This window comes from Chaetodon auriga, chromosome 13, assembly GCF_051107435.1.
Source record: "Chaetodon auriga isolate fChaAug3 chromosome 13, fChaAug3.hap1, whole genome shotgun sequence".
Taxonomy (NCBI): Eukaryota; Metazoa; Chordata; class Actinopteri; order Chaetodontiformes; family Chaetodontidae; genus Chaetodon; species Chaetodon auriga.
In genome coordinates, this window is record NC_135086.1 from 5,643,197 (window position 1) to 5,655,477 (window position 12,281).

Here is a 12,281-nt window from a genome sequence, read left to right on the forward strand (position 1 = left end):
GGGTTAATGTGTTAATGTTACACGTCCAGCTGGAACAGAGCAACATGGGTAAACCACTGGAGTCCATTATTGTACAGTTTCTCTGTGTTGCAGAGAATCGTGGTGCACTGCTGTGTGCATTGCTGTTTGCTCGACTCTCTTCAATGCCCTCTTGTTTACTTCTTCTCTCTGCCATACCGGGCAGGTGGAGAGCTCTCAGCACAGCACAGAGCTGCAGATTTGGGTGTTGTAGCATCAATAGATCTGAAGTTGAAATTGAAAACATTGCTTAACGGAGCTTTACATCAGTCTTAATGACACACAGCCGGTATACACAACAGTCGTTCGATGTAATAATCTGAAGGCTAATGATGAATTGCAGTGTGTTTGCATTGGTAACACAGACTGACACTTAGGTCAGGAGTGGATACTTGAACAGAAGGTCCATTGCTATTGCTGTAAAGAGGTTTTCAAACAACTGTAAAACATTATTTTTTTGTCTGAAATAAATATTTATTATGTGTTTCAAATACAAACAGAATCGTTTTTTTTTGTCTTCTTAACTAATTACAATACAGATTATTCAAGTATCACATAGACCTCTGGAATGAAGTTTGAGAAACAGTGCAGTAAATTACTGTTAAGTTTTTTTTTTTTTCTCAACTCACTATAGGTGCCAGATGGGTGGGGATCACCATATATGACAAAATAATGAGTTCCAGAAAGCTGAGACATTCGCAGCAAAGAATTCAGACAGTCGAGTATAAATTTCTGTCTAGAGGATGTATGATATGCTTGATGCATGCTGATTTACAGAACCTCATGACACACCCAGCCATTGAGAGGTAGTATAGAACATTTAAAGGAAAAAATGACTACAACAATAAATGGCTTTATAGTTGTCTTGGAAGAAATATCAGTCACATGTTTCACCTTTGATATCATGCAATGTAATGTGTTCATATGAAAATGAAAAGATTTGAACATACTGAATATTACAAGAAAATATTGCCTATAACTGTAATTAATTATATCTGTGAGTACATGTATCCAATTTTCTATATATATACATATTATAAGAAAATTGCTCCTCACATCAGAGCCCCAAAGTGCTGGGCATCTCTATGTTGTAGGTGGTGAGTTTAGCACACAGAAGCGGCAGGAGGAGTGTGGCTATGATAACAGGTGCTATTAACATGATGAGAGTGGTGGGTGGGGGGTCATGGACCTGTCCACAGCCCGAAAAGTGCATGTCATGGACCTTCATGAAGACCTTGTCCACCAGAGATCCGTGACCCCGACACCAACAGGCTTTCGCCCAGTCGTCCACGCAGTGCTTCAGCTGGTTGTAGTTGCTGCAGAAGAAGAGAGCAAAGCAACAATTTGTATGAAAATGGTTCCAGAAGACCTGTGAAGTTTTGAGGTTTGACATTGATCTGTAGGCTGAGGATCAGATATGGCTAATTCTCACTTGACAGACGACTGAAGGAGGCAGTTTATGTAAAAATGGGGACACCATCCCTCAACAAAGGAGGAGGTCTACAACACCACTTATCCCTCACCGGTACTGATGACCCTGATAACAAGTTTCTACGACCAAGTCCAGCTGAGATTCAGTCCTCCTTGGATAACATTGAACAGGTTGTTGAAGTTCTATCTTCCTTGTGTAGGCAAGGTGAGACCACTGGCTGCACAGTACAAACGTTTAATTAGGGAAGGGACACCTCCTGTACCAACTTGATGTTGCAGTGGAAAGGTGATGTGGAATGGGACGCGTTGATTATTTAATCTTTGGTGATGTCAGGGCCACGTCCCAGGAACTCCCATGAGTTCCGGTGGGTCACGTCCAATGGGAAACCAGGATTCAAACTGAATCTTTTGCTTAGATTAAATTCACAAGACCTGATCATGGCGCTGTTTCATTGTTCATGCTTTCATTTTTACATGTCGGGCTCTCTTGGAACATGAAATATCAAAGCGAAAGCAGTAAGCGAGAAACATCAATATCACCATGTTAAAAATCTGAAACGGGCCACATGACAGGTCGAGGTTAATAGAAGTCATAGAAAAAAACGAAACACGTGTTTCTGCCCGAGTTTTCCAGTTGCCCAGCAGTCTCAAATAGCGTCTGTCAAAGCAAAATGATGGAATTAATAAAAAAATCTTTGGGACCCACAGAGTTAAATAAAGCACGGTTTGGAAAGTGGTGACTAATGTACTAATATGATTTAAAGTTAACTGGCTAAAAAAAGAAGAGGCTGGCATGGTCCTTTAAAGCTGCAATTTTAATATCTAAACTCAGCAGTTTTAGATGATGCAAAGTGAGCCAAAAACATCGAGCCCGAGCTTCATATAAATGGAGAAATCACCCACTGATGTTTAGGAGGCAGCTTACATTTCACTGTTAAGTTTGATATGACACGTCCTCCGGGTGGAGAAGCGACCAAAGCCTCACGAAACCGGTGTAAATCATGCCAACAGTTGTCACTACAAGATTTTAGTGTGGAAAAAATCCACTGAGATTGAATCAAGAGTGACGGCTGGAGGCTTGATCACCAAGCTGGGCTCCTTGTGATGATGGACACTCCACCCTAACACCATGTGAAGACTATGGAACCTCAGCTCCAAACCATGTTAACAGTAAAATATGGATTATTACAGCCATAATTAAAGTCTACTACAGTAGCACGGCAAGAGTGAAAGTCTCCACAAACAACTGCTGTCTGGAAATATGAACCCAGGAGCAAAAGTCTCGCACTTTTTCATCAACAGTTGAATAATTAGCTGAAACTTTGACCGGCACCAAATGTAGCCAGGAAACAGGAAAGTATCTGACTTTCCCATGACTAAAGGTCATATATCTTTACTCAAAAGACCATAAAAAAGTACGTAATGTGCCACTTTATACAGCCGTCCTCTGTTTTCACTCTCTGGACTCTTCGACGTTGAGCTCAGGGACGACTCCCTGCAACACAGGCACGCCAAGGCTCAACCAGCAACGACGTTAACACAGACTCATAGCTGGCTTATGCATTTGTAATAGCATATATTTGCTATCCAACACAAGTTATCATGTAAGTTTTTTGGCCCTGATTTTGAGACAAGCCCTCTAATATTGGCTCTCTCCCACTGGAGTCTGATCTACCTAAATGTTAGTTGAATATGTATCAGACACACTGACATAACAGCTGTGGGCTGCTTCATCACAACACGCTGAAAGGTGAGAGTTTCATCAGCTTTAAGCATTGTGGATTAATACGATTGATTTGTATCTGATACTAATTCATTAGCTGGGTTTCCACCCACTCCTTTGTCATTTTGTGCATTTCCGCTCGGCTGAGGTGGAAAAGTTGGTGCATTGATAAAAGCAAAGTACAATGGAAACAGACTTGTACCTCATAAATGATGACGTGTACGAAGCATGTGACAAACATGCACTGAAGCTTGTGGACAGTCAAATTAATACACCTAACAAACAGAGATGCCATGTTTCCATCTTATTTTCTACATTGTTTTGCACTGTTTGAGGTTTGACTCATATTACGGCTAACACTACATTTCCTAAATGATGATAAAAAGAAACATAAAATTCACCCTTTCACAGCCGGCCATGGGCACCCGTCCTGATAGCCGCTTGTCTCCAAGCTCTTGTTGAAGTCCGACAGGCAGTTATCAACATTGCTTTCAAACATGTGCCGGTCACATGGTGGAACAACAAAATTTTCAGCCTTTCCTGCAGAAAGCAGATACTTAAAATAAGTGAGAGTAACAGGCCAAATCCTCCTCAAGCCAACCAGCTAACATCACTGACGCAGACATTGTTGACTAAGGTCACCTATTTCTAACATCCTTTATGGTAATTACACCATAGAAAAGCACATGTACATACAGTATAGGTGTGCGCTGCACACCTATGTTTGGTAATTTAGAAGCGTTTTCACCAGACTGCAGAAGCTCACTGAACATGAGTGTCTTAGTGGAGATCTTGTCCACACTGTAACACCTGGAAAATCAATTCTTCTCTTTAAGAAGAAAAGAAAAACATCAGTTTCAAGGGAAGCTGATGGGTCCAACTTAATCCCACACCAGCATTACCAGTCTCTGGATGGAGTTAATTCAACTTCAAACCCACTCGATGGTTTGGTGTGTAAGTGCCTGTCTGTATTTAAATACTGGCTTACCTGTCCAGACGAAGGTAAGCACCAGCAAGTATGTAGTCAACACCATCTACTCAAAAAAGAAAAGAAGAGAAAGTGGTTTAAATGAATTAATTACTTATTATAATTCCATTATGAAGCCATTACAAACACAACACAGAGCAAAACTTAATTTTCAAAATGTTTGTGTCTCAATTTGTCATGTCTAGGCACACAGGGACACTTTCTCCAGCTGGAAAATCAATTTTCCACACTTCCTCCCCCACAGATAATGTGCAAGACAGTGCTTTGATTAAAAGCTTTCTTTCTACAGAGGTGATACAAAATCTTATAAAAATTTAGAGCAAGAAGAAGAAGAAAAGGCTCGCTCTGTGGTTCTGGATCTGCTACCTCTTAGATTTAACATCTACCCTTATATTTGCAAAGCTCTGTTAGCTTCCAGGCAGGATTTCAAACACGTCCAGCTTCACATTTTGAAAAGGAAAAACTAAGATCTGTACGGCGCAGACGTGACGGCCATCTGCTTCCTGGACATTCCCACAAATTAATGAATTTATCTCGTGGGAGGCAGACACTGAAAACAGATGTTATCAGGGAATGCAGCGAGAGGAAGGTTTTGTTTTCATTTTGTTTTTTTTTTAATATGCACACGTGTAATGTCCCTTGTATGAAACATATATACTGGAAATGCTGTGAATTCTCAAACTGGCCTGATACTGCAGTTACAGGTCCCTCTGGAAAATCAAAGACTGATAAAATTGCTTAACATAAATGGATTTTAATCTCTTTAATAACCTTAATGAAACAAAAGCATTCCCCTTAGCTGATAAATAAAATCTATGTCAACCTAAAAAAGCTTTAAAATCTTAAAATCCCAAGCTGATAAGCAAAGAGAAAACACTGTGAGCACATACCCCAGCCTTTCCTGTTTTTTTTTTTTTTTTTTTTTTTTTTTTCTCTTCCTTGTGGGTCCCTGGGAAAAGCCTTGAGTAGAACCTGTGCTGAAGATGCTTCAAATCGTTTACCAGCCAACTAGCAGATGCACAACTGGTCACAAAAAGCCTCTGTGTGATCTGGTCCAGTTTCTTATCGGTGCAACTCAGAGCTAATTGGATTGTGCAACAGCAATGGACAGCCTGCTTCCTTTCCCAGACTGGTCCCGGCTGTTCCCATGCTACCCAAAGACATTTTCCACACACAGCCCCCCAGAGACACTTGAACTGAGAGGCCTCAATGTCAGCGAGCCTGCATGGTTGTATGTCACAGATATATTTGATGTCAATGTTCATGTCTTGTGGTAATTCTTATTCGTCTTCAGGGTCAGAGGGCAGGGGTTGGTGATAAGGGGGTAGTGTGTTTTCTGCTAAGCCACTGAGCTAAAGGTGGAGAAATGCCTCGAACAGGCTGTTCTTGTGGAGCTGGCAGACACACAAACAGAAAGTCAAATATTCACAACCAGAAGCAGTTTCCAGTTCACCTGAGCCTCATGTCTGTGAGAGGCAGCCAGAACTCCGGGAGGTAACACAAACCTCAATGTTCCCCACCACGCTCACCACTACTGGCTAGAGATGCACACACTCAGATAAGAACATATACACATGCGCACAGACTTAGTTTTAATGTGTTTTGGGGAACTAAATTTCATTACATTAGCTCCTGGAGGCTAGTCTTAACATTGGCTGATACTAATCCTAAACCCTAATTAAATTAGAAACCACTGAACCGTGCTGAATGCAGCTGGAGTGAGATCAAACTGGGAGTATATGTCCCCGAACGTGGCAGAATGTGGACCCCTGGAGTGCAGAAACTCTCCCACACAGAAACCCAAACACTCTGATTGCATGACTTCTGTCAGTCGTAACACTAAAGCACAGTTTCTTGTAATAGTTGTTGCTGGAACGATAGAACTATAGACTGCATATTAACACATCCAGCAGAAACATTAGCATTCAGCTGAAGTCATCCTTCTGTCTGCAGTCCAATACTCACACTTCTCTTTGCTCTGTTTTGGTCTCCTCCTGAGGGAAATATCTGGCTCTTCATCTGCTGAATGCTCCAGTGTTGATGGCAGTTTCCCCATTGGATGCATTGTTAGGTAAAAATATCGATTAGCGCAGCCTTAAACAAAATCTGGATCAACACAACTGACTTCTGCTGTGCATGCAAGCTGACGTTTCAGAAGTAGACAAATTCTGCTCTAAAAAGTCGAATAGCTGGAGCACCACAGCGGCTGGAGCCAGGAACTCACAGACATGACTGTGGTGTCAAACCTCTTATCACACACTGACCACCGGTCAGTCCCTGCTCTGCGTGTGCAGCCACTGTGCGATAAAACAAGGCTGGACACTGCTCTCGCTGCAAGGCCGTTTGGTCCTCTGGAGTAATTACACGATAATCTGCTTCCACAGATCTGCTGCTGAGCCTGCTCCCCCGAGCACCCGACGAGTATTTCTGCGATCAAATCTACTAGAAAGGACAAATGTTCCCTCGTGTGGAAACTATTAATAAATACTGCTTTTGTTGTGTTTCGAGAGTTAGTTGGAAGAATTTTCTTTCATGAAAAACATCGTTTAACAGTCAGACCTTCACTTGGAAAAACATTTTATTTAATTGTGTGGTCTAAAAGCAGGTGATTCAACATACCTTCCATTTCCTCAACACTCAACCTCTCTCACTCATTGCATTCTTTCTTTCACACACACACACACACACACACACACACAGACACACACAGACACACACACACACACACACACACACACACACACACGCTACTGAAAACTATTTGCCCTTAAGTCAAATTGTACTTTTTTGCCAAAAAAAGGCAAGCAAGAGGAACCCTTTCTTGTACTAATCCTGCTATTTTATTAAAACTCATTCAGAGACCTTTTATTCATAATCCTACAACCTCATCAGTCTCTTGTTTGGTGCTGGATATCAGAAACCTCCCAAATATAGGCCTCCCTTTCACTCCTCTCCTTTGAATTATACTCACGACTGAGGAAAATGACTGACTGCGGAAAATGTGACCACCTTTCTGTGGTATTCCATTTGTCTCGACTAAATGACTCTTTGAAAGATGGATCTTTCAGGAGCCCCGTTAAAATATCTCTCAGCACTGCACTATCAGGTTGTTCTGCGTAATTGTAAAATTAAACGTTCCAGCATTATTGCCCATTCATTTGGAGTTGCTAAGCGACGGGTACACATAATACAACCCTAATGCATCTGTGAGTGGAGAAATACTGAGGAGTGGTCATAAGAAAACATTTCCACTTCCCTAAATTGAAGGCATAACAGTGTAAGTGACAGAGCAAACAGAGTACACAGCAGATAGACGCACGTGCTGTTTGGACAGTGCCTCTCATTTAAAGTAATGGAAAATATTTTCTCAGGTACAAACAAAGAGGCCATGCAGTGTGAACTTGATATTTGCCTTAGAGCGGAGGGCTAAAACTCAAATCCTTCTTTTGGTCTCTTTTTCCGCACAAAGCCACCAGCATTGTGCAGCATGAAGTTGTGTCATTAACAGCGTGCCTGGTTCTATGTCTGGATGATGCTCTACAGCTATAAATAAAGCAGAGGAGGACGTCTGCCATCAGGGATTAGGGTGGATCAGAAATGAATAGAACTCAAAGGGATCAATAACTCATTTTTAAACATATTCAACAAGTCTGTGGTGTGTTGATTGAACGCTCCATTCGAGAGCAAAGCAGAGCAAGGAGCTTAAGATGCTCAGTGCAATCTATGCTGTCTGCAAACCAGGAGGATGTGCAACGAGACCAACTGCTTGCGGTCACCCTCTCAGCCATCTCACCACATGCACGTATGGTGGCCTGTAATGGATAACGCAGAAAAGTAACATTGGCTAATTTAAACAGTGATCCAATAAATGCATCCAACGAACAGAACGGCTCACCAGCACGTAGGGACTGCAGAGAAATGTGTTGTGATATGCCAGTTGTTCAGTGGAACAACGTGCAGCTGCATACAGCACATGGGTGGGAAGGAAAAGTGCTTTAAAATGTCAGTTTTTCTCCAAAGACGAAAGGTTCGCAATGCAAAGTAATGCGTAAGTGTCTGCCACTAATTTGTTGCACTACCACTGGGAGGCGCCAAAGAGAGAACTCTTCATATTCTACATTTTGTTGTTTTAACCAAAACTATTTTATGACCAAAGATCTTAAGTTTCCTCCTAATAATTTACTGGCATAAACGTGTTCAACTCATTCAAGCAAGGCATTCATAGACGCTTAATGTTTCAGGGACTTAGAACATTAGAATTTAGTCTCGCTTGAAGGTTATTCACTACAAAAAAATTAAATTAACATTCAGAGCCTCTTTGATCCTCTTGCAAACCTCTCTTTTTTTCCAGTCCAGAAATGTTATGCAAGTGGCAGAACCAGGCAGAGTGTGGATAGATGAACCTGACAGACGTTACTTCATACCCAGACCAGCTAAGTCGAAGTGTGTTATGCAGTGAGCCGCGCTGACATCACGCTGGAGCTGCACTGCTAGGCTGGAAAGCCTAGCGTGCATCCTGGGGTCAGTCAAAGACGAGGAAATATCTTCCTCGTGTAATGGGCGAGAAGCTTCCTGTTAGCACACGGTCTCCAAGAGGTGCAACACACGCTTCATCATATGACTGTGTGTTAGTCCATCATTACATCATATGTCACTACGTAATCACCATTCATGCCCTTATGCTCCTCATTAGTACTGACAGTCAAATCCTATAATCCCAACTTTTCTGTTTCAATTAATAGAGCAAAGTTACACTTAAGTTATATTTAAAACACTTTTTATTCTGTGTTTCCTTGCAGATTCTTTGAGACTTTCATTGTGTACACACAGAAAAAGAAAGGGTCATGTGTGAGAGGTGTATGTTTTGTTTAACACAAAAGCACAGGAGCTGTGTTAGCAGTTACTGGGAGCTGTTAATGTTATATGGATGGGGGCAATGGTACCAGTTGTGATCAGACAAAAATGCTAACAACCAACAACAGGGACAACCATAGACTGGCACTACAGTCTGCTGCAAGACAAAGACAAGCTGGTAAACAGGTAGTGGACTACTGGGGCTATAAATACTGGGAACTGATTGGATGATTGAGAGCAGGTGCTACTTAAAAGTTGCGGGAAACAGAACAAAGGCAGGAAGTAAAATTACAGAAATGCATAAGGAGGCTACTAAAAAATAAGACAGGAAATGGGGTTAAGAAGAGTCCATGCATGCATTTCTTCATTGATTATCTTTAGTTCTCTGTTATTTCCCATCACTTCATGACTTAATAGGACATCAGTTCATTTCTACACCAACTAAAAATGATTGTTGTCAACTGTGAGCATTAACAGACCTGAATTCATCCATCACAGCATGAAATGATGTAAATCTACGTTCATGCAGGTAGAAAATGTTTCGACTTGAGCTTATCCCAGAGCTTAAATGTGCAGTGATCATTGTTAAGGATGGGTAAAAATCATGGGGTGGGATGGCATGAACATTTTTCAGCTTCTGAAGGGGGGCATGCCAGGAAAAGTTTGAGAAGCACTGAGTTAGAAGGTCTCAGACAGAGAGCCACATTCACATGTATGGGCAAATTAGAATCGCCATTTAACCAACTTGCATTAGACTATGGGACAAAACCGGAGCTAACATGCTAATATGCAAAACCCCAGAAAACACCCATTTGGATGATATTCCAAGTTCCTCAGTGCATTAAAATTTATACTTTGATGCGCGTATCAATCTACAGAAGATAACCAAGCGTGTCACAAATCGAAACTTCATATGAATTAAAGGTGATTTATGATTATTGAGTTCTGTGTGCGTGTGCATCTGCCAACAAAAGCCACCAACATTTCCCTGCATCTGCATTTGTGATAAGAGATGGTCTGAGCAGGTTTTAACACAAATGCAGTTTTGTGCCAAATGAGCTCCAGAAATACACTGTGCTGCTTAATCAGCATAAATGCAGCCTCAGCTCTTCCTCTCCTCCCACGTCAGTGCAGGAGCCAGGAAAATTCAGGATCTCTTCCTCAGAGACTTCAGCCTCTGGCAGGATTTCGAGGGCCCATAAGACAGTGAGGGAGTCCTTCTTGTCCCTTCAGCTCCTCCTTCAAGTGCAGTTCTTGTCTGGAGGGCCTCACTTATGGCTTCCTCAGCTTTGAACAAGCTCAAGGTTTGTTGAGGTCTGTGAACCTTATTTAAAGGTCCTCCGACTGCTGCTCCATCATTTGGAGTGCCTCCTTCATAGTCCTCAACTTGCTGATCAGCTCCTCGTCCTCAAACCCTTGAATGTAACCATGCTGAGTTGTGCCGAGTCACGCCTGTGATGGACCATCACAGCCGACCCATGATGAGCCCCCATCTCCACCTCAACCAAGCGTGTTTCGAGACTCAACTGATGTCTGTGGAAGAGACCAGAGAGAAATATGTTTTTGAGTCTTTGTGTGTTCAGCTGTCAGCACTTTGGAGCTTTTAACTGAATCTTTGTGGTTTGGAGTTTAGTTTCTCTCCTGTGTCCCTGTTTGAACTTCCATCTGCTTTATTTTATTGTTTCATGTTCACTTTCAGCCATGTTAGAGTCAAGTTACCGCTCATGAAAACCAAAACATCTCCTGATTTTGCTGCTTCATAACAAAAGCTTTGGAATAACAAAATGAAGGAGGACTTTTATTGTGAAGAATTCATGCGAATTGAAATGTGCAAACAGCCACAGTGAGAAGTTACATGAAGCAAACATCTCATCTGCAGCAGGTAAACAGCTTCGTTTACCTGCCGTGCTGTGTGATAAGGGACTTTTATTGTGAAGAATTCATGGAAATGAAACGGCTGTTCATTTTTTAGGGCACACAATTTACACCCGGTAAAAAAGTTGGGAAACAAAATATAGGGCACTATGTAGCAAATAGGGGGAACATTCAGAAACAGCTATAAATTTGAGGACAGGAGAAAGAAAAGGTCCAGAAGTGGGAAACAGCAGAATGACTGATGACACAGGACACAACTGTCATGGTATAAAAGATCAGCTTCTGTTTCCAAACAAGCTGTGCACACAGATGAAGTCAGGTCTGACATGGTCCAAGTGGAAGGCCTCAGACAGCAAGGGACCAATGGTTTCTGGTCTGAAAAGACATGCTGGTGTGGCTATTTCAAGTCAAGTGAAGTCAGGCTTTATTTATATAGCCCAGTATCACAAATGACAATTTGCCTCGAAGGGCTTTACAGTCTATAACAGCATATGACAACCATGATCCCTAGACCCTCGGCTTGGATAAGGAAAACCCCCCAAAAATCCCCTTTAATGGGAAAAAAATGGAAAAATCCCTCTCCCAGGACTGATAGACACGCAACAGATGTCATGTGTATAGAACAGTCCAGCAATAAAATCACAGTATATATAAATTATGATGACAAAAATGCATATTTATGTAGATCATAAAACATAAGTGGAGAGTATGGATCCAGGAGGACTTTGAGAAACTTCAGGTGTTGCCAGAAAGGTAGAAGCTGATCCACATGAGCTCGTCTCCACCACGGAGACCTGGAAAGAGGACAAGCCATGCTAACTCGGCAGAGTGGGAGAGAAGGGGGGGGGGGGCGATGATCCAGGTCCAAACGTCTGGATGAGTCACTGACAGCTGTGACAGAGAGCGAGAGATCCCAGGACCAATGATGGTCCAGCACAGAGAAGCCTGAGTGCAAAGAATATAACACAAACAGCCGTCTTTCACCTCCATAAAACAGCCCAAATACGCCCCTTTTCATCCAAATCAGAGGCTTAAATCCCTGTACGTGCCTTCATAACATCCACAATAGACTACTGTAATGCACTTTTCTCTGGCCTAATTAAGACAGCAACAAAAGGTCTCCAACTGGACCAGAACACCGCTCCCAGAGTCCTCACAAGATCTATGAGGCTGGATAACATAAAACTGAAACTGATGACTCTACTGATGTCAAAATCCTCCTTGCTGCCTGTAAGGCTTTAACTGCTCTGACTCCCTCATATATCTCCAGCCTTATTTTCCCATCAAGTCCTTAATGTTGCCTTGAAGCTGGTTATTTAACTATTCCTCTATTGAATCAGAACCTTTTTGGTGGTCAAGCCTTTGTCCACTGAGCTTCACCTCTCTGGAATA

General features: G+C 42.1%; 1 protein-coding gene across 1 annotated transcript; it reads right to left on the reverse strand.

Annotated features, from left to right (window-relative positions):
- Nucleotides 1-950: 950 nt before the first annotated feature.
- Nucleotides 951-5,169, reverse strand: LOC143330049 (receptor activity-modifying protein 1). The gene is made up of 4 exons (XM_076746211.1): nt 5,051-5,169; nt 4,161-4,206; nt 3,574-3,712; nt 951-1,334 (listed from the first exon to the last, which is right to left on the reverse strand). Exons 2-4 carry the CDS (start codon nt 4,204-4,206, stop codon nt 1,076-1,078), a joined length of 444 nt encoding a protein of 147 aa, XP_076602326.1. The 5' UTR covers nt 5,051-5,169; the 3' UTR covers nt 951-1,075.
- Nucleotides 5,170-12,281: the final 7,112 nt, after the last annotated feature.

What these genes read in the sequence shown, in the direction of transcription:
- LOC143330049 (XM_076746211.1), bottom strand. Translation starts at nt 4,206, where the DNA reads ATGGTGTTGACTACATACTTGCTGGTGCTTACCTTCGTCTGGACAG. An exon ending in GCTTACCTTCGTCTGGACAG is followed by an intron (nt 3,713 to 4,160) that starts GTAAGCCAGTAT and finishes TGCTTTCTGCAG; the next exon opens with GAAAGGCTGAAAATTTTGTT. An exon ending in CCATGGCCGGCTGTGAAAGG is followed by an intron (nt 1,335 to 3,573) that starts GTGAATTTTATG and finishes CTTCTTCTGCAG; the next exon opens with CAACTACAACCAGCTGAAGC.